At 38.3% G+C, this 22,769-nt stretch overlaps 1 protein-coding gene across 2 annotated transcripts in view; it reads right to left on the reverse strand.

Annotated features, from left to right (window-relative positions):
- myo10l1 (myosin X, like 1) overlaps window positions 1-22,769 on the reverse strand; it is a 71,189-nt gene that overhangs the window by 8,334 nt on the left and 40,086 nt on the right. Inside the window, exons 4-33 of one of the 2 annotated variants that reach the window (XM_056266844.1) lie at window positions 21,432-21,619; window positions 20,573-20,707; window positions 20,361-20,485; window positions 19,439-19,452; window positions 19,128-19,212; window positions 18,908-19,014; window positions 18,693-18,822; window positions 18,302-18,420; window positions 18,010-18,156; window positions 17,814-17,914; window positions 13,306-13,372; window positions 13,059-13,151; window positions 12,896-12,964; window positions 12,682-12,764; window positions 12,476-12,584; window positions 11,277-11,357; window positions 11,046-11,170; window positions 10,829-10,958; window positions 10,582-10,688; window positions 9,467-9,749; window positions 7,209-8,003; window positions 4,707-4,830; window positions 4,283-4,526; window positions 3,822-3,917; window positions 3,635-3,728; window positions 3,497-3,552; window positions 2,698-2,840; window positions 2,147-2,341; window positions 513-670; window positions 274-397 (exon numbers count right to left, since the gene is read on the reverse strand). In XM_056266844.1, coding sequence (XP_056122819.1) covers window positions 274-397; window positions 513-670; window positions 2,147-2,341; window positions 2,698-2,840; window positions 3,497-3,552; window positions 3,635-3,728; window positions 3,822-3,917; window positions 4,283-4,526; window positions 4,707-4,830; window positions 7,209-8,003; window positions 9,467-9,749; window positions 10,582-10,688; window positions 10,829-10,958; window positions 11,046-11,170; window positions 11,277-11,357; window positions 12,476-12,584; window positions 12,682-12,764; window positions 12,896-12,964; window positions 13,059-13,151; window positions 13,306-13,372; window positions 17,814-17,914; window positions 18,010-18,156; window positions 18,302-18,420; window positions 18,693-18,822; window positions 18,908-19,014; window positions 19,128-19,212; window positions 19,439-19,452; window positions 20,361-20,485; window positions 20,573-20,707; window positions 21,432-21,619 — 4,327 coding nt within the window. Of the gene's footprint in view, window positions 1-273; window positions 398-512; window positions 671-2,146; window positions 2,342-2,697; window positions 2,841-3,496; window positions 3,553-3,634; window positions 3,729-3,821; window positions 3,918-4,282; window positions 4,527-4,706; window positions 4,831-7,208; window positions 8,004-9,466; window positions 9,750-10,581; window positions 10,689-10,828; window positions 10,959-11,045; window positions 11,171-11,276; window positions 11,358-12,475; window positions 12,585-12,681; window positions 12,765-12,895; window positions 12,965-13,058; window positions 13,152-13,305; window positions 13,373-17,813; window positions 17,915-18,009; window positions 18,157-18,301; window positions 18,421-18,692; window positions 18,823-18,907; window positions 19,015-19,127; window positions 19,213-19,438; window positions 19,453-20,346; window positions 20,486-20,572; window positions 20,708-21,431; window positions 21,620-22,769 lie in introns of both variants that reach the window. The other variant, XM_056266845.1, reaches the window with a different exon arrangement.

Raw genomic sequence — 22,769 nt, forward strand, 5'->3', positions numbered from 1 at the left:
GTGCTAACTGATTGGTTTTGAAGTGCTAACTGAGTTTTTTCGTTCATACGTTTCAGAAATTAACTCGCAGGCTACATGAAATGAGGTGGAAATACGACAAGATCACAGTATAATAAAATTATCTTTCGGGCCACATGAAATGAGGTAGCGGTAGCGAGTTTGACGTGTGTGATGTACAAACACAAAAGGCTACTCAGCACAAAAATAAACAGCATAAACATGTATATGTTAGTACATTTTTCCGTGTGTTTTCAGCTGATGAAAGGTACTCACGGCTTTCGCTGACCTCTCCGTAGGGCAGTGGCAGAAGAGGTGAATGCAAGGGATGCTGAGTATATCGCAGAATGGGGTTCCTTCGATACATTTGTTCCACAGCCTCAGAGTTAACACTGTTCTCCTATACAAATGTCAGAAAAGGCAAGAAATTTATGTACCGTTTTTAATAAACAACAATTTTACTCATTCTGACCTTGAGTGCAAAGACTTAACTTATGTTTTTTAAAAATGATTACCTTGATGTCTCTAATGAGTTGCTGGGTGGGCGTTTCAATGGGCACCTTGTTGTCAATGACGCCCTGAATGGCAGACACCCAGCGCATGGCCTCATTCAGCATTTTGGTGTACAGACGGTATGAATGTTTACGTCCATGAACTATGATGTTCCAATAACCTGCAGTGAAATCAGACATCAGCATCACCATGTTACTTAGTTTATAGAAAGAAAAACATTCATAACTTCAAAAATGTTCATATTCAATCTTCAAAACAAATGCAAAATGATGGCATATAACCAACAATTTCAATATTTGTATTTGACATCAAATATTAGTATAATTAGTATAATATATTAGTAAGATTATATATGTTATAAACGTTTTGGAGTCCATAAGATTCTTTTTCTTGTTTTCTAAAATAAATGAATTGTATTCACACAAGCGTAAAAGTGGCAATAAATACTTTCTCACATTGTTACAAACAAATTCTACTTCAAATCAATGGTGTTCTTTTGAACTTGCTATTCATCAAAGAACCCTGAAAAAAGGTATCACACTTTTTTCCACAAAACATTAAGCAGCACAACAGTTTTTAACTTTGATAATAATCAGAAATGTTTCTTGAGCTTTAAATCAGCATATTAGAATGATTTCTGTAGGATCATGTGACATTGAAGACAGTAATGACTGCTGAAATAACAGCTCTGCATCACAGGAATAAATTACGTTTTAAAATAAAAAATATATAATTATATTACATTGTAATAATATTTCAAAATATTACTGTTTTTACTGTATTTTATCAAATAAATGCAGCCTAAATGAGCATTAAATACTTCTTTTAAAAACATTACAAATTTTAAAGTAGAGTAATTTAAATTATTTAAACAAAATACTAAAGATTTCGTTGGTTTAAGGTCTTTTCTAGCTTTAAAAGTAAAGTCTGTAATTGCTACTAATGGCAGACTGCAAACAATACAGCAAATGCATCCCAATAATTTCAAACAATAATTTTTTGCTTCTTCTATGGTGAATCAAAAGTGTGACATACTTTGCTCTAAGATTTACTCAAATTATGATACAAGTAACATGGGCCAGGATTCCATATTATACATTTAACTGGCTTTAACTAGTTATACCAGAGACAATTTATATAGAGACATGCCACTTCCTCAATCCTCAATACAACTATATAGGGAAAACCCGTAACGCCAAAGATGGCGGTTGTATGCACATGCCCCGCCCCTCCCGCTGGAAAGCCAATCGTCTGCTTTTAACAGTCAAGCCGGGAAACATGTAAGCCTATCGTCTGGTTCCACTGACGCATGCGCACAGTTGAGGTTTGCGACAGCAGAGACGAGAACCCTTGCGCATGCGTAGTAAACGTATAACCTGTGGGGAAAAAGGCCTTTTAAAACCTTATTTTGGGGCAAAGTCATCAAACTTTTTCAGGGATTTTTATCATATTTTACTGCTGTTTCTATACAAGCAGTTTTTATGTCCTGGTGACCAGTGAAACTGCAGTTCTGACTCTCTGCCCATTCATTTAGATAGGAGCCTGGTGTTGTTAGTCCGAAATAGCTGCCCGGAGGCATTGCCAAGATGGCGGCCGAGTGGCATGACTTGCCTAAAAGGACTTTGGTTATACTCACCTGTCTCTTTAAACTTTTTCTCCTCAGGCTGGACCACAGAGCACAGGCTGTTCAGAACAAGAGTGCCCATCTTAGATGCATTACGTTCAGAAGACTTGTAGTAGTCCAGCGAGTTGTTAGTCAAGACAAACCAGCGCTTTTTCAGCTTAAGAGCAGAACTTTTGGCCCCCGCCTTAATCTCCTTGTGGAGCCATCCTGTGTCACGAAAGGACACGCAGACACACACATGCACAGTTTAAAGAAATGGACACAAGTTACAGAAAATCAAATATACACTGTCCGTTATACAATAAGGCTCATGGACATTTAATGCCAACTACCCAATATAACTAATCCACCACGGTCACCATGATTTTGCAAAGCAAGACATGCAAGCCAAAACTTGACGTCCCTCAAATCTGATTGGTTGATTGGAACGTTCTTCCAGGATCAACAAAGATGTTGATTCAAGTACATGTTGTACTTGGTAAAATCACGTTCACCAATCATCCACACATAAAATGTACACTTAGATTTGGTAGCTAAATTCAGGTTACAGATGAGTAACACACCTCTGACCAGGAACTCCTGTCCATCACTCTTGGAATCTCTTTTCGGTTTCTGCAGGAGACTAATCCAGTGATGCATTTCCTCCGGCAGGTCTGAGTTACAGTGGATCACACGATTGGCTGTGATGATCACAAATGAATTGGGCCTATTTGGAAGAAGGTTGTGTTAGCACCAGATAAAAAAAATATACTGTATATCTTCAGATATTTAGCTGTACAAATTTAAAGGTTAAAGGTGAATTGTGTAACTTCTGTGCCACTAGCGTAACAAAAGGTATTTTAAAACCATCAAATAACCAGCAAAACCAACAAATGGCTTACTCATTATTAACCCTTTTCATAGTGATGACATGTTTCCACAATTATTAACATTGTTAGTTTTTTTTTTATGTGTATATTTTAAATAAAAAATGTAATGCACATTAATAACAGTATTTTTATGTTATATTACCTTGGCATTAAATTACAAATAAACTAATTAACTGCATTATTGTTTCCAATTCAACAAAGAGAATGCAAATTTGTCTTTTTCTCTTTTACTACCGTAATCAATTTCTCACAATTGGCTATTGGAGTAAATATGACTGCAAAAAATTATATTTGTAGTAGTTTCCATTCACCACTATAGAAATTTACCCAACTATAATGGCTTCTGCTTCTGAGAACGCCGGTAATGTGAAATTAGTCCATTGCTTGTTATGCTTGGATAATGGAAAAAATAGCACACTTCAACTTTAAGTGCTGTAAGCAAGTTCAGCAGTTTTGCCATCTTCTAGCATTCTGTAACAAAGACAACACTCACCTGTCAGGATTGTCTGAAGCACAAACTGAATCAATCAATCCAACATCCAGTGTGCCCTGAGAGAAAGAGAGAAAAAACAGTTGTCATAAAAGAAAGGTGGTTTAACGGTTAAAGTGCATGAAGTCTAAGGACACTGACCACAGCGTTCTTTGGGTTGGCCTGCTCATGTGACATCTCCAGTAGCTGCTCTGGTGTGGCATTTTGGACCCGACTCAACACGGTAAACCAACCACTAAGAGAAAGAGAGCAAATTTGCAGAGTGAGGGAGAGCAATTTGGTCCAATTACAAAAAACACATTGGTATAAAATTGTCAGCATACTGTACCTGGCATCCTCTGGTGACTCGGCAAACACCTGGTATGTTCTCTCATCTGTCACAATATTCAGAGCATTCTCTTTCTCATGATTATCCACAATCTCCCTAAAAACAGATAAACAAAAACTAGATAAAACTTCAGATGGTTTCTGAATGAACTGTACTATAAGACTCTTTTGATAAAAACTAAATGTAAAAGAGTCAAGTAAGTCATATGGCTCAAACAGTAGAGCAGTGGCGCTTGCAATGAGTTGCTCATGGGTTCGATTCCCAGGGAAAGCAAGTAATTATAAGAATGTAAATGTGTACCTTGAAATGCAATGTAAGTCGCTTTGGAAAAAAGCGTCTGCCTAATGCATAAATGTAATGTAAATGTAAGATGATCACTATCAACAAATCACAAAAAGTGTTTTCCTATCTGACACAGACACCTAATGATACCACAATAATCCTATTTCTCTTCAACTTACTTGGCTGAATGGATGTCAATTGTCCCTTTCAGCTTCTCCTCGCTGTCATTATCATAGTACATGAGCTTGGAGTCACGCAGAACGAACCAGCGCATCTTCCAGTTCCTGCGAGAGAGAGTGGAAAGTCCGCCTCCCTTCTTGTACAGCCAGCCTGACTTTAACGACTCCTGTTTAGAGCGGAACCACATGAAGGTGTCGTCCTTCAAAACACACCAACGCCTGCGCCACGGGATCATCAACCCAGCTGTGGATTAGACAGAAGAGACAAAAACACGTGAACAACAGTGTCCAAGCTGTTTTTTGTGAGATGGTATTACATTATTATGTATTTGACAATAACAGGGGGCCTTGGAGTCAAAATAGTTGAGGTATTGCATTAGGGACTTTATTTTGTATAAAAAGATTGAATCATTTGATTTCTTACCTTTCATGTAAAGGTAACTGTGGAAGTACGGAGGTCCGTTCCCATTCAAGATGTTGACTTTACCGTTGGATACCTCCTCATCTGTGTCCACGTACCCATCATGCTCATCATCGCTCTCAGCATACTGAAAGAGAGACAGACAGAGTGAATGATCAGCCAGTGGGAAAGCATGTGCGTGAACCTAATTACTCATATTTTGACAAAACCTATTTTGGGGGACATAAGGGCATATCCACATTTGTAAAAACTATATAAAAATAAAGTAAATATATTTTTTTAAATTGTAAAATTTTTTGAATGTTTTCTGTTAGGGTTATTGTATTTATAACTAGTATTACTAGTAGTACAACAAAAAAATACAATTATATGGATTGTCCTGGAAAGTACCTCTGTGTCTGTGAAGTTTATTTTTGCACTCATTATTTTTTTCATCTGACACTATTTTGGTTAAGAAGAAGGATGAGAAAGACACAGTTCCTTTCAAAGAAAGTCAGTTCACTTGGCGACCATATTTGCAATGTCTCCGGGAAGATATTTCAGGCATTAAAGACCAACCCCTATCTATTTAAAAAAAAAAGTTTTTCCAAGACTGCTGGCCAAACTTAAATTTAAATAGCATATTTAAAATTATGTATCTGATATGTTTCTAACAGCAACTGCAGTGACGCCATATCTTAACCAATTGGCGACTGGCTGTTTTATTTAGAAGGCAGGAGTTGCATTAATAGAGCTGCCATTTTGCATGTTCCAGTTTCTTACATTCATAGCAATACTGGTGTACCGTCTTGGTATGTAAACAGTCTTTGGATTAAGACAAAAAATAATCTATACAAGTACCACATTTATACACGCTGTGATTCTAGTCTTGTTTTTACAGCTTGGCTGTCCCTAAAGAATGGTTATGACACAAATCTGACATTTATTGCAAACTACACAATAAGATATAACATGTTTATCCAGCATTTGTTCCAGTGTGCGCGCTTTCAAATATACAGTATGTATGATTGTATAATATACAGTATGTAACCCAACACTAGCTAACTTAAAAGGGAAAAAAAACTATTAGCTAACTTACTAACTTAAAACTTACTAGCTAACTTAGGGTGTATTCACACCAGGAAAGTCCGATAGTTCACTTGCTTTGGTCCGGACCAAATAATAATTTTTTTTTTTTTTTGGTACGGTTCGCTTTCACACTGCTCTTTTTGCAAGTGAACCAAAATTTGTCAACAAAACCACATGTGTGCTAAGGTCGTCCATTCATTGGACAAGGATTCTCAAGTAGGGAAATCAGGAAGTGCAAAAAAGGCTCAGCATGGAGATATTTCGTACTGCAATATTTGTTATTTTACTAATTTTGTGTTATTCTGTACAAACGCAATATGAAGAAACCGCGCAGAAGACGGATAAGGTATAAAGTTTTCATTCATAGAGAGGGGCTATGTTCACACATTCAAATAATGAGATTCTTATTATACTGCTAACAAGTGCTGTCAATGTTAACGCTTGCGATTAAGTTTGTCCAGAATAACGCAGCATCATCCTTGTATTGTAACTATCGTTACATTATATGAACTGCAAAAGCTTTTTTTGCATCTATGCGCGATTAGACTAAAGAGAATGCTCTGTATGTGAATGTCCTGATGCACACACTCATTCATTCATTCCATTCCAATGATGCACACACGACGCGCAGAAAGAAGCGCAACAGTATCGTGTGGCCAGACAGCGCGCCGGAATGGAATTCTCTTTCGCACTTGAACAACAATAACACAAACCATTATGCCAAAATCTCCGACTACGGAAGCCTGTTAACTCAAAGGCGCAGTGCTTTCTTGCAATTGGGTCGGTTCATGTTCACACCGTAAACGAACCGTACCAGAGTTCGTTTGGAACCGTACCGAGACCACCTCTTCAGCTGGGTCTCGGTTCGGTTGTTTGGTCCGCACCCGAGTTCGATTGCTGTATTCACACCTGCCCAAAAGGTCCGCACCAAGGGAGGAAACGAACTAGAGTTCGATTCAATCGAACCAAACAAGGCAGGTGTGAATACACCCTTAAAGAAATAGAAGTGTGAATTGGGCTACCTTCCTTTAATTGGGCTACCATTATGAAGATCCAAATGGACACTGTAGGAATTACATGTCCCATACAGTGGTTCTAAACCTTTTTGATGCCAAGGCCCACCTTTTTCCAAGACAATATTTGAAGGCCCACCTATCTATTGCTAATTTTTACCTCTTGTACTTCTGTTGTAATAAAAATCAATAAACAAAAAAAAATGATGTTTTACGTCTTTGTTTTTGGTGTTTTTCATTGTTTTAATTAAAATTATGATATTAACTAAATCTAAATAATTTTAAGACTCATTTCAAAGTTTTACCTGTGAAATTCTGCAGTGGCCAACGTTCAAATTCAAGTTCAAAAGCTGTTTGGCCCCAGCTTCCATGTTGAGAGCCACTGCCTTAGAACATGTGTGCATATTCTCTCTACAAAACTCACTGAATCTGAGCTGCGGTTGTAGGACTCCTGGCTTGCGTTGGTGCAGGTGGACTTGCGTGCGTGTTCTGTGTCTGTTGCCGCAATGCTGCTCTGTCCATCCTCAAGATCGTCTTGGTCATAGTCCGACTCGCCGTCCCCGGGGATGCTGTAGATGGGTTCCTCTGTGTCCGGCAGAGACTCCGGTGCGGTCAGCCTGCTGGTGCGGTCTACGTCCTCACCCTCCTTTTTCCCATCCTCCTCTTTAACCGTTTTAGCCTCTTCAGGCTTTCCATCTTCCTTTTTGGTTTCGCCAGGGAGAGGGGGAGGAGGTGGAGGAAGAGGAGGGGGAGGAGGTGGGGGCGGAGCCCCAGGTGGAACATTGGGTGCAGATGAAGGTACCGTGCCTTCGGCGAAAGCGGGAGGAGGAGGTGGCAGAGTAGCTAAGATCTCCTGATCCACTGGACCTTCTGCTGGAGGAGGGATCTCTGGAAGGGGTATGCACTCCTCCTCTGCGTGGAAGCCTTCGTCTACCTCTTCCTCAGTGGCAGCTGCCGGTCTGGAGGCAGGTTGTTTAGGATTACCAGGGATGACTTCTGGACCTCCGGTGTTGAGTAGTTCGAGAAATTCAGTGGCGACACGGGAAGCCTTCTTCTTCTGGCGCAGGACCTCTGCATCGCGCCGTAATCGGAGTTCTTGTTTCGAGCTCTCACATAGCAAAGACACACCATCTTCTCTTTTCTTCTGCAGACGCTCAATCTCTCGCTCCAAACGCAGAATTTCCTCCATCTGACGGGCCTCCTCAGCAGTGCGTGGAGACTAAAGGAGGGCAGGAGAGAGGGAAGATACAGAAACACTGGTTAGAGAAAAACAAACATTAGAAACACTTTCACACTACCTATCTGTAACTCTGACAGGTTTTTAGACTCAATGTCAGAAGGCTTGAAAAAAATCTATGATTTGACAAGTTGACTGCACGTATCTACATAAACATGTATGTTTTGGAGGAGTGGTCTTACATTTTCATTGAGAATAAAATGTTGCTCTATTTAAATTTGTTTTTAAAAAAATGCCTTCTGGAATTCTGAAAGCCCCAAAGAAACAACATATAAATTGTGAGATAAAAAGTCAATTATGACAAAAAGCTTGACTTTTTATATCCTAAATATAACATATGATGGCCATTTTGAGCATTCTATTCTAATGTGGTATAAAAAGTAATTTTTTTTACTCAAAAAGTCAAATTTATGAGATAAAAAGTCAATTATGACATAAAAAGTCAAGATTGTCATTAATATTTCACATACCTTTTTACTTTTTGTCAGAATTGTATCTTTATTTTCATATTTTGATATTAGCATATTTTCAATGTTCTATGTCACAATTGTGACTTTTTATGTCATAATTATGATTTACCATTTTTTTTTTCTGAAGGTAGGGCCACACCAAACCGACGCCAAAGAACTAGCCCTGATGAAAGCCAACTGTGTTGTCGTCGCCTCGCGTCGGGGCAAAAAACGTTCGCTTGAACACACCGAAAGGACTACTACTACCGACTGTCAGCTAGCGTGCGCGTTCTGCGCCTGCTTGTAAAGGAGATAACTCTCTATTTCTGCAGATATATTTGTCTATATTCATCATTTAAAAAGGGAAACCAACACTGCAGGCTGCAGGGCAAAATTCCGCCCAGGAACACTCAGGTAAAATGACGTAAAATTAGAACAGCATTCTGTCTGTACTGTCTTCTTTGTTCACAGTTTTGCTATTATTATTGTGCAGTGACTAGTTCACTAAACTGAACAGCCAATCAGAGTTCTCTTTCTCACTGACACCCTGACGCAGATTCTACATGCTGAATCGACCCCAAAAAACTCGACGCCGTCCGAGTAGAGCCAACAGTGCAGAACACACCGAAAAAAACAAGTCATCCGACGCTCAAAAACAGCCCCGACATTTCCAGATCGCCAATCGGCCAATGTGTCCCGGGCTTAATGTGATGGAAATGGGCTTCCACAGAAAAAAAAGAAAAAGCTACGTGACAAAATTACAGGCAATCAGCATTTTAAAGTTCAGCTAAACTTATATTGCATAATCATGACGCAAAGTTTCAAAGTTTGAAGCAAGATAAGACCCTGAATTTTTTTTTTAGGAAACTTCAAAAGAAAAGCGAATCACCTAATGGTGATTTCATGATATCAAGGGGTGAGTGGAATTTTTGCCCATAAAAAACAAAAACACTGCATGTTCTCTAAGCTTTTAAAAGGAACATTAAAGTATCTTACCTCTGCTGCCCCTTCCTCTCCTTCCTTTTCCTCCTCATTTTTCTTTTCATGGTCTCCCTCTGTTTTCTTCTCCTCCCCTTCTTTCTTTTTCTTTTCCTCCTCCTCTCTCTTCCTCATCTCCTCTCGTAGTTTGCGGGTGACTCCTCTTGCCACTTGCCCTCGCCTGTGTTTCTGGAGAACTAGCGCAGCTGCACGTTTCCTTTGAAACCGCCACCGATAGAGATGAGCGCGGTAGTTCTTCTGGATGGTCACAATGTTGTCCAGAGCCTTCTTAAAGTTCTTTCTGTAGTCCGTACAAAATTCACAGTAATTTCCCTTAGAATAAGTAACAGTTTAACTGGCAGATGACAGCATTTAAAAAGGTGTCACTAAAAAACGACTTGATTGTTGTCATGTCAAGGGCCCTGTTTACACCTGGTATTAAGATGCATTTTGGTCGATCGGATCACAAGTAGACGAGGGAGACACATTCCCTTTTACACCTAGTGTTTTAATCAGTCTCTTTTGTCCACTTTCAACCACTTCAACTCATTCAACCACAATCCGTTGCTACACTACGAAAACAACCGGTCGAATGCGTTTTCGACTACCTCTGGAAATGGTCGAAAGTGGACAAGCTCAAAATGTTTTAGACTACGTTTACACCTGTGTTTAGAGTCGTCCACTTGTGATCCGATCGACAAAAACACATCTTAATACCAGGTGTAAACAGGGCTGAGATAAGCACTAACAAGCAAAGATTAGGCATTTACAAATATATACAAAAACCGTTTGCCTTCATACGTTTAAAAACATTTAAAAAAAAATCAAACCAACCCCAAACTTTTGAACAGTAGTGCACATTTCTAAATGTCTTGTATTATTCTATGAGGAAAAACAATTACTAGATTATGGGAAACTTGAACAAAACCTAAATGTAATATAGGGTGACCAGATGACAAATACACATCTGAACAAGCTGGAAACTAGACCATATAGGTAATGCGTGTGTTTTGAAAAAGCAGGTGACATGTTCAAATCCAAAAGGATATTAAACAAATGTTGTGTATTGAAATGTTTTGGAAACCAAATGCAATCTAATGTAATCTGTGTAAAAACCCAAGAAATACACACACCTGGCAGTATATCTCAAAAGATAGGCTCGTATGATCAGTCCGGCTTTGCTTCGCACTTCATCCCTCTGCTTCTCCAGCTTCTGTTCCAAAGATTCCTTTAGGAACACCTAGGGGGCAAAGGTTATCACAGGTTAGTGCCATCAAACAAAACACAAGTGAAAATGTGCCTACCATTAATGCCGTCCCATTAATTGAAAAGAGATATAAATAAGCACATTTATAGAGGAAGATGTCAAAGGTCACTCACCTTGCTCTTTCCAAACTGCCACTCCTTCTTGGTCTTGTCATGGAGTGTCAGCAAATCTGTGCTCTTTTTTTTCTCATCTCCATTGGAAGCCACAGATGCCTTTTCCTTCTCATTGAGAATGATCTTATACCTGTTGTACACAACCACAAAATCATAAACGTCTCCCAGAGAACATGAGCCAGCAAAAACTCGTATCTATATTTGTTTTAACCCTTACCTGGTAAAGAAGTCTTTAAAGGTACGTCTGACAGGGAATCCAGCTCTGCGAATCTTTACTGTCTCCAACATGCCAGAGTACCGCAACTGATTCAGAACCACATCTGGGTCAAACTTGTTTGGGTTCTATAGAAGAGAAAAAACATTATTGAAATTGATAAATTGTGTGTGGAATAACATCACAATTTATTTTTTAAATTGCATTCTGATTGGTTGATGTCACTGCTCTAACCTTGTCCATGTTGGGTTTAATGCAACGTACAAAGAAGGGGTTGGATACACTGAGAGTGGCCATTAGAGAATGAAGAGAGTCCTGAAGGATAGAAGAGACAACCAATCAAATGTCTTAAATCACTGACAAGTCGAAAGGGGCTGTAAGTAGGGTGACCACCCGTCCCGTTTTTGCCTTGTCCCGCACATCGCATATTGAGAAAATATCCCGTATTTTCATCAGTCTGTTGGTTTTTAATTGTCATATTAAGAAAACGCGCATGTGTACTTTTGCCTTTTTAAGAAAGCATTTTATTTATTCTTTTTGCGGTGTAGTTTTTCACCTATATTTAACAGCGCTTCGTCAGAAGTACAAATACAACAGCCATTTTTAAAATCCTATCCAATGGTTGAAAAGAAAGGAGTAAACACGGTCACTAGAAGGTTGTGACGGCTGTCAATCAAAATGTGGAGCGGTGATTTGTTCCATGTGTTCCCTGTCAGAAAACTAATGGATAATTCGGTAAATTAAAATTTTATTCAGAATAGAATAATGTGAGCCTCCAGTATCATTTTAATATTTGGTTGGTATTTGCTGTTTTCCTGTGTTTCAGCCAAGTGTGCTCTCTGGTGCTGGAGGAGAACAGAATTTATCAACTTGTTGCCTGCTGTGGTTGTTTTAATTCACATCCTTTCTAAAAAATATGAACGTTTTTGGATTAATATATTCTTAATATATAAGAATGTCAATGAACTAATTTCATGTTGTTTTATATTTTATTTGTTCATTATTTAATTATTTATTTAATTATTTATTTCATTATCAATAGTTATCTGCATGATGCCTGCTGCCTTTGGGCTCAGTGATGTTGAATTTAAATGACATGTAAAATAAACAAAAACATGTTATGTTACATTGTGATGTAATGGTGTTTTCTGGAAGGGACAAAAGAACAAAGTATTTTTATCAGCTAAAAGGCAGAATACATATGTTTTTATAAAGTTAGATAGACATTATATAACAGTTTCAGGTTATGTTTTAGTGTTGGTAACATGTCCCACATTGTCCCACACAAACTTAGTAATCATCCCACATTTGGTTTGTTTGATGGTGGTCACCCTAGTAGCTGCAAGCAATATGTGAATAAGACACTGGCTTAACTGACTAGTGAATCTAGGTCTATTATTAATGAAAATCTTGATATGGAAGCTATATCTCACTCTGAACTGAGAGCTGACAGTGGGCTTTTTTCTGGCCGTGCCCATCTTTAAGGTCTCCTCATTGTTTCTGCTGCTCACTTGCTCAAACAGATCATAGATGAAATCCAATCTGCACACACACAGAATCACTCACAGGTTAAACTACACAAGAACAAAATTACCTTAGCGAGTGTGTGAGTTTATGAATTTGTGTGTTCGTGTCTTACCTACTATCCTTCAGCATGTTCAGTATATCATCTCTAAATGTGTCTCTGTTCTTTTCTAAAATCCCCTTCACATCATATAAGACCTATAAAAAAGAAGACAAAAATATAAAGATTAAAAAAGGAAGACAGGCAAACAGACAGACTGCTAGCTAGCTAGATAGATGGACAGACAGACAGATAGACAGACAGACAGACAGACAGACACTTTGTATACCTCTCCAGCATAGTGCTTTATTCCAAACTGATGGTCTGCCAGTCTGGGTTTCACATAGTAGGGATTAGTCTGTGGATAAACAACCTCATTTGTAAGTTTATTCATGTTATGCTTGGTTGAATTGTATCATGTCCCTGGCTTGTATGACGAAATTATAACTCACAGAGTGTCTGCCATGCAGTTTCTCCAGCAGGGTGAAGTCAGTGCCTTTGGGAAATCGGCTCTCCTCATTAACCAGAGCTAACATGCCCAGTTTCTGCATAAACACAACATTAGATAAGTGTTAATTAACACAAAACTGAAAACCTTACTATTATAATAATCAAATTGAACTTTTATTGAATGAATGCATAAATAGTCAACCTAAATTAAACTGAATTGTTCCCAACAGCTAACCATGATTGGATTACCTTTTCAATTAGATCCAGACATTCTGCATTGTCCATCCAATCAATGGCTTCCCAGTGAATCCCTTCCCTGTATGACAGAATCTGTTAGTTATAGTATACAAAATCTTTTCAAATGCTTAAAATTGCATTTGTAATAACTTTTCAGGTGATCTGGCACTTAAGAGATACAATACACATGTAAGAATAGATGTAACAGCAGACCAAATCGATGTTGATGGTGTTAAAATTCTGCAGAAGAGCGATGGCATTTCAGATCATTATCTAGTTTCGTGAATACACCATTAAGCCAAGGCTGCAAAACCATCTCCGTTACAAATATGGTAGAACTATCACCTTTACCACTAAAGATTGCTTTATAAATAATCTTCCTGATCAGTTTCAACTCCTCCTCAACATACCAGACAGCTTAGAAGAACTTAATGTTGCAACAGAAACTATTGACTCTCTTTTCCGCGCTTAAAGTGCCCCTATTATGGTTTTTCGAATATTCCCTTTCATGCAGTGTGTAAAATAGCTGTTTGTGAATATAAACGTTCTGCAAAATTGTAAAGTCAAAAGTGCACGATAAATAAAGTTATTGTCCCCCAAAAGAAAGAATCGACTCAGAACCATCTAACCGAGTTGTTTGTAATCCCACTGCGTAACGGTTCTATGTCACTAGAAATACATTTGCATAATGCCAGCGTATGTTGCATGTTGACGACTGCTTCTCAAATCTCTGAGTTCAACGCGGGATTCGCATAACGCTTGCTCTTTAAAGATGGGTCAATACTCGGTTTATTTGGACCAACTTGCTCCTCGGAATCACAACCTGTATGATTAATTATTGATGTATATATTTTCTACCAGGTGTTCAAAATACGTAGTTTTGTGTTTTATATTGTGTAGGTCTAATTTACGTTATTACTGTCTTACTGAAATAGTTCTGCAAATCAGCTGTGGGCCCACTATTACCTAAAACTGTGTCTATTAATGCAGATTCTCTTTCGTTCTTACTACTTTATTAAGTAAAGATAAAGGATGGAGCAAGACTTGTTTGGCAAACTTTAATGTTACATCAGTCATTCACGTTAGTGCTCGGTTAATGTATGCACCGTTATTGATACAGTTCCCGCATGTGCACCGCAATAAATGATAAAAATACACATCTGTTTGTTGATGGACATACACTTGTCAATGCTGATGGTGAGGAATTACAGTTGCAACATCTCATAATGCACCCCAATCAGAGTAGCATATCACTGAGAAACATCCTGCTCAAGTCGTCCTTGCGATGGAGGTTCGGGTTGAATAACTAGTTCTTCCAATGTTTCATCATCAAACTTGCGCTCGGATTGATATGGTAAAATCGACGCCATAGTTACTGTCTTTACTGTGTGTACAATCGCTGAGCTTGAATCGCGGAAGCCTCCGGAGCTGAAGTTTATGGTAATGGGCATTTTGTTTCTGACGTGCACTGTAAGGGGTAGACCAATCACAACAGACTGGGACATCTGGTTAATCAGAGCAGAGTAGGCTCATGGAAAGGAGGGATTTAGAGAGACGAGTCGTTTAAAAATCATTGAAAAATGTAGTGATATGCAATATATACAGTATTATGAAAAAAAGAAAGTGTTTTTGACATTTGATGCATGTAAACCTGTTGTAAGAGACCTCCAAAACAAAATCAGGAACCTTTAAAATAGCATAATTTAAAGAAGATTAATGAAAATAGTCCAACGCCATGGTATAAAAAGCACCCTCGCACCCTCAAGAGAGCAGCCTGAAAAATGGCGCACGGCTTGAAGAAAATATAACTAGAGGTATTTCGCATTTCGAGGAAGGACAGTGTTACTGCACACAGACAGGTCTTAAAAACGGCTAGATCTGCTTACTTTTCAACTCTCTTAGAACACAACCCTAGGTATTTATTTGATACAGTGGCTAAATTAAAGACCCCCTGATGAACAATTACATTCATTCTTTGCTATAGGAGAGGAATAATTGTCTAAACTTGTCAAATCATCAAAATGGATGTTAGACCCTATACCAACTAAGCTACTGAAAGTCCATAAGTCCATAAGAAGTCCAGAAGTCCTTTTCTTAATATTGTTAATTCATCATTATTAAATCATCATCTTTAGGATATGTACCAAAAACTTTTAAGCTGGCTGTTATGCTGCCTTTCATAAATAAAAAAAATAAAAAACACAACTTGATCCTAGAGAATTAGTTAATTACAGACCAATCTCGAATCTCCCTTTTCTGTCAAAAATTCTAGAAAAGCCAGTATCCTCACAACTATGTTCCTTCTTAGAAAGAAATTGTGTCTGTGAGGATTTCCAGTCAGGATTTATACCGTATCATAGTACTGAGACTGCTCTTATTAGAGTTCCAAATTATTTGCTCTTATTCATCTGATCGAGGTTGTATCTCTCTATAATCTTAGTGCTGCATTTGATTCTATCGACAACAACATTCTTTTAAATAGACTCAAAAATTACGTTGACATTAGTGGAATTGCATTGGCATGGTTCAAAACATATTTATCTGACCATTATCTTTTTGTAGCAGTAAACTAAGAGGTATATCAATCACAAGTGCAGTACCGCAAGGCTCAGTACCAGTACCGTTGCTTTTCACCCTGTACATGCTACCCTTGGGAGATATCATTAGGAAGCATGGCGTTAGTTTTCACTATTACACTGATGATACTCAGCTCTATATATCTTCACGCCCTGACGAAACATACAAATTCACAAAAATAACGAAATGCATAGTTGATATCAAAACATTGGATGACTAGTAATTTCCTACTTAACTCAGGGGTTAAGTATTTAACTTAAAAACAGAGGTTTTAAATATCTGACCAAAAACCTCAATACGTAATAACCAAGAATACTGACTAACACTTGATGGCTGCTCTGTCAAGTCTTCGTCATCAGTTAGGAACCTGGGTGTGCCAATCTTGAATTTGAAAGCCACATTTCTAATATCTGTAAAACCACATTTTTCAATCTTAAAAATACATCTAAATTACGACATATGCTCTCAATGCCAAATGCAGAAAAGTTGGTTTATGCATTCATGATCTCAAGGCTAGATTATTGTAAGGGCCTACTGGGTGGTTGCCCTGCACGCTTAATAAACAAACTCCAGCTAGTCCAAAATTTATCAGCTAGAGTTCTTACTAGAACCAGGAAGGTTCAATGACCATATTAGCACAGTTCTGTCAACACTGCATTAAAAAATATTGCAAATTACTTCCAAAGCACTAAATCGTTTAGTTCCTCAGTAATTGAGCGAGCTCTTAACGCCTTATAGTCCTTTGCGTCTATTGCGCTCTAAAAATTCTGGCCAGTTGATAAAACCTAGAATATCAAAATCGACTGCAGGCGGTAGATCCTTTTCCTATTTAGCTCCTAAACTTTGGAACAGTCTTCCTAGCATTGTTCGGGAATCAGACACACTTTGTCAGTTTATATCTAGACTAAAAACACATCTCTTTAACCTGGCATACACATCACATTTATATAATTCAAATCCATTAAAGGATTGTTAGGCTGCATAAATTAGGTCAACTGGAAACACTTCCCATAACCCCAGATGTACTTGTTACATCTTAAGAAGAATGGCATCAACGCTAACATTTGTCTGTCTGTCTCATCCTTATCCAAAGGTTACCGTAGTCAGCCAGATCCGGGTCGTATCCAGATCAGATGGTGGACCTGCACCTAGACACGACCTCATCTCAGCACTGAATGTCAGCAGAGACCGTGTCTACTAGAACAATCCCCTGAGATGGCCTTGTCGACACGATAGCCATCGGCACAGTTTCATCAGCAAAGACCACAAGAACCAAGTTCTCTGCACAGACCCCTATGGCCAGCTTCGTCTCCATACTGGGGTGATGAATCCGATCTTCAAGCAAAACTGGATGAAAAATATTTGAACGGTATTGATCCACAATCTCACTTCTGACTTGTGATGCAGCCTGAATCATAATCACACCGTGTTTGTTCATTGGCCAGAGGAGAACTGGCCCCCCGACTAAGCCTGGTTTCTCCCAAGGTTTTTTCCTCCATTTCTGTCACCTGATGGAGTTTGGGTTCCTTGCCACAGCCATCTCTGGCTTGCTTAGTTGGGGACACTTAATATTCAGCAATATTACTGATTTGACTGCACTGACACTATTGGATGAGAACTCAACTTAGCTGGATGATGACATCACTGTTTTCTGCAGAGCTGCTTTATAGCTGAATTGAACTCATTTCATAATTGTACTTTACACAGTTATTAAACCGAAATGAATCAACACTGAACTAATTTCAACTGAATGATGACTGTTTACTATTGTCTTTTTAGAGCTGCTTTACAGCAGTTGAATACTGTTTGCATCATTGAATCGTTATTTTCCTGCTTATCACTGTAACGCTACTTTAAAACAATCTGTATTGTATAAAACGCTATAAATAAAGGTGACTGGACTTGACCAAACTTTTCATGCACTCACGGATGTCAGTCTTTACCTGTTGTACTCCAGTTGCTCCAGAGAGAAAATATGTTTGTTGAAATATTCTTGCAGTTTCTCATTAGCATAATTAATGTTGAACTGCTCAAAACGGTTCACCTTCAGAACACAGAAACACTTGTGTTAGAATCTCAGTAAAAATATTATGTGTGTCTATCTGTGTGAATGAACATGTGATCTGTATGGCCTCAAACCTCAAAGTTCTCAAAACCAAAGATGTCCAGGATTCCAATAGACTTGAAATTATCTTTGCCCTTTATCTTCTGATTAATTCGCATGATGATCCACGAGAAGCACTGAGAATAAAGCGCCATGGCAACTGAATCCCGGGAATCTATCGCCTGTCAATCAAAAATGAGAAAAGAAAATGGATGAGTGGAGTCAGAAGAGAATAAATACCAAACTATTCAAGTTTTTTTTTTTTTTATAAAAGCATGTTGTTATGAGAAAGTATATGTATATATATATATATATATATGATTGTACCTGTTCCACTGTGAGTGGAGAGCAGATCTCTTCTCCTCTGAGGATCATGGAACGCTGGGTCAGAACCTCAGACAACTGAAAACTGTCCAGGCCCAGGAGCTCGCTCACATTAGTGACAACTAAAGGAAGTAGAGAAGAGAATTACTAACAAACACATAATAGTGAAGGCTATGTAAGGGATAATCCACGGCTAGGTGTGTATTACATGGTTGTAATGCACTACGGTGTAGAGGCAAAGAACCACCCAACGTGAATCGGAGGGTTGCCGGTTATCTTTGTCAGCTACTACTTGTCAGATTTAGACTGAATGCCCACTTTTCAGCCAATCAGAATTGAGTATTCTGACAGACCATGGTATATCTAACAGTAACAGATGAATGACACCTCTCACCCTGTTTGGTGGTGATCTGCGCCCCCCCTGCTGTCATGAACTCCACATTGCCAAGTTGCAGAACTCCAGACAGCAGTTTAAACATATCTCTGATCTCTTCCTCTGTGAACTCCATGACCTTCAGAGCCTCCTGAAGACAAAAAGAGAGAACGCATCATGCTGCTCTTAGTTTTTTGTCTACATTAAGAATGTTAATCTATTTGATTTTTTTATACCATGACGTCATCAAAATGCTGCTTGTCATCGAGACTGCGGTCCTTCACACATCCTGACTGACTCAGGTAATGAAAAACTTCAGGGGAGTCTTCTAGAAAATATGTCTCTATAAACAGAGACATATCTAATCATTCAGTCTGTCAACATGAGTGTGTTTTTTAGTTGATACTAATATACCAGCATCATCTGCGTTGTGTAAATGCATGTGTGTTTATTCACCCTTTTGGCTTTTGCTGGTCCCAGCCAGCAAAGCATAAAAGATATGGTAGTTTCTCTCCCCTGGATTCTGCCTTACCACTCGATTCTGGAACACAGATCAGATCACATATGATGAGTGGGCGAGAATCTCACTTTGGCAGACACTGTTTCTCTGCAAAATGGGGGAGTGATTCTGCCTTTGACAAGATATCCAGTGCCAAATCGTATTAACAGAAAAATTGTTGGTTTTATACTGTGAACAGTTGATCACAGAAGATTGTTTTCTGGTACTGTAGTTAGGGGTGAGTCACACAGGAGACAGCAAGGTTTACCTTTTCAAGCAAATCTGAAGGGGCAAGAATTAAGGGAAATACAGTTGCATGAAACTGTGCTTGTAGTAAACTGTACTGTGAACAACATGGTTAAGCATGTTACCTCAGTCACTCATTCATTACTATGGCAGAAATGTGGGGGGAAAAGAAGTACACTTAAGTACACTAATTTACTTTTAAAAGAATACTTAACTGTGTACTGAATGTAGTGTTTTCTGACACTTAATTGTGTTAAATACAAATATATTATAGTTTTATAGTTTAATTTATATTAAATGCAATTTCTTTAACTTGCATGTTGCATTTTCACACACTTTGATAGGACTTATTTAATCTTTGTATGTATTTTCCTAATTACTTGTATTGTTGTTGAAATATGATTAATGTGTACTGCCAAATGTATTGACAAGCTGTCATATAATTTAATTTTGATTGAAACCTATAATGTATTTAAATATATTTGTAATTACACATTTGTGATGATGAAATTGCAATTTAATACATTTAAAATGTTAACTTTAATGTAATACTGAATAACACAGTACAATTAAAATGATAATCAAATAGTTTACATGTGCTTTAGTATGTTATCAAAGTGTACAGTACTTTTCTAAAGCATGGCGAAATATTATTAAAACATAATATTTAAAATGTACTTTAGGGTAAAACTTAATTTTAAATGATTACAAAGTGCACTTTTTAAACACAGTCATGAAAGTATACTCTCTTTAAGTACACTTAAGTGGCGTTTTATTTCAGTAATATTATATTATATTATCTGCAAGTTTTTTTTAAAGTACACTACAAGTGTACATTCAATACAATTAAGCTCACTTCTTTTTCACAAGGGTACGGTACCATATGTAAAGGTCAAGATATCTCTGTATACAAAAACTATGTATGAATACAGTGAGGAGGATACAGTCGACGATGCATCCTCCCTGGATGTTCCCGCTTTGAGAGAAATGAAGCTGAATGAATTTCCCAAAACGACTAGAGTTGTTGTTGTAGACTGTTTTGGCATTCCCAAATGCTTCCATGATGGGACTGCACAAGAAAGAAAAGTATAAAGGTTTGTGCATTTGAGTGTGCATATAAATGCTTAGGCTGTGTGTGTTGAGGCATGCGCTATACCTGCTCTGTACGATGGCTTGCTCCACGCGCGTGCTCTTCTCCGTAGGCGGTGTCCCGGCAGAGTTTTGGCTCATGACAGACAGGAACTGCAGCAGTAGTTTGGTGCTTTCTGTTTTCCCAGCTCCACTTTCACCACTGTTAAACACATGCATACACACATTCATTTTATGACCTTCACTGACATTTGTGTTACCCTGATTGAATTTGCAATGCTGTGAAATCTGATAGCATTTTGTGGCAAAAGTCTAAACCACAACTGCTCAAACTCAGCCTTTAGGTTTAACACAAATGAGATTAGTACACTGAGATAACATCTAATAATGGATCCCCCATCAGTTCTCAGTCAGTGAATAAGGCCTAAAGCATTCCAAACCTTCCTCACATTATCTACATGCTTTAAAACAAGATACAAGCGACACAAAGCATCACTGATTTTTTCCAGGTAGAAGTTATAGAGTGTGATAACCCTTGCTGTTTGGTTTTTGGAGTTTTGTGATTGGTTGCTCCGCCCACAAATTACTTCAATTTGCAGTCCATTGGGTATACCTGTCGTCGCAGTGGTTCAGACGCTTCTTTAAAAGAGACTGCCAACTGTGCCAATGGGGGACTGGTTTGGGACATTGTTTGTGTTGTGTTTTATTTTTGTTTTTCTGAGCACTTACAACACTGCAACCCTCGATCACACACTGATGTTACTGACAATAAATGATTTTATTATTGAAGAGCTACTTTTTTTTTTTTTAATAAAGCTTTATCTTTTGAGACTACATTTCAAGAAAGTATCTTATTTATTTTCATGCTTGTTCTGCAGGTTTGTCTGCTTGACTAAATCAAAAAAAAGTTTGAAGCCTTGTATTACCTGATCAGCACACATTGGCTATCATGCCTCTTCCATAAGCAGCGGTAACACTCATTGGCAATAGCAAAGATATGTGGCGGCAGCTCGCCCAAATGATGCTGACTATACAGCTCCACTGCGGAGGGATCGTACAGCCCTCCGATCGACTTATAAGGATTCACAGCCGCCAAGATAGAACCTATGTTAGTCTGTGAGACAGAAAAAGAGAGGCAGTAAGTTAAGGACTATTGAAAGCCAGGAGGTAGTAAAACAATAAAACCAGCATATTGAGACAAATGTACACATTTGTGATCAGTGCATATTTTAGTTTATATCCACAAATGAAGGGACATTTAAAGGGAACTTTAACAATCAGTATGTGATCAGGTCACATTTCACATTAGAAGCTGGTTGTGTCAGGGTCAGTAGGCCATGAGAGGATTGTGGATAAAGTGTCTCCTTATCAATGCGCACTGTAACAACTTAAATCCATCTCTTTTAATATTAAATGCATCGGTACATGCTGGTCTTTGTAATGTGTTTATGTGCAGGTGTGTGATTGCAATTTGTATATATTGAGGCTAACAACACCCATGCTCACTGGCCACCAGCAGTAATATGACTTGCTGATCTTAACAATGGCGCAGTGATAAGATTAAATTGCGACTTTCCTGGATGCCTGGAGAGGAGCCAAACACAACACTGTGGATGCTACAACAAGGGGAGCTTGGATAATAAAAAAAATCTATTGTAGGCTTGTAATAATCACTGATTTCATACATGGCTATATTCTACTGCAGTGATTATCAACTCTGGCCAGTGTTGCCTCCTCTTTTCAATGGAAAGTAGTTAAAACCTGCTCAAAAAGTAGCTAAATGTCGCTACCATAACGTAATGCACCAACTGTTCGCACTTTACATCTGTTATCTCACCTAATCCGTGCTTATATACTGTATTTTATTACAATATATAGCCGAATGTCCAATAAAGCTGTTCTCATTTACATATTTTCTGTCAGACAATGGGAAGAGTATGATATAGAGACTGACTACATGTTAACCAACAGTCCAAAAAGTCGCTAGTCGTTTTTTTAATTTAATTTTTAAAGGTCTTAAAGATTTTAAAGGTTTTTAAATTGGCAACGCTAACTCTGGCCCTCGAGGTCCACTTTCCTGCAGCATTTAGCTCCAACCTTGATTCAAACTCACCTTCCTGTAACTTTCTAGTAATCCTGAAGACCTTGATTAGCTAGTTCAGGTGTGTGCGTGTGTGATTAGGGTTAAAGCTGAACTCTGCAGGAAAGTGGACCTCGAGGGCAAGAGTTGAGAACCCCTGATCTACTGCAACTATTTATGAGGT

The sequence above is a fragment of the Rhinichthys klamathensis genome, unplaced genomic scaffold, assembly GCF_029890125.1.
Source record: "Rhinichthys klamathensis goyatoka isolate OS25496 unplaced genomic scaffold, OSU_Roscu_1.1 h1tg000254l_1, whole genome shotgun sequence".
In the NCBI taxonomy this organism is placed as follows: Eukaryota; Metazoa; Chordata; class Actinopteri; order Cypriniformes; family Leuciscidae; genus Rhinichthys; species Rhinichthys klamathensis.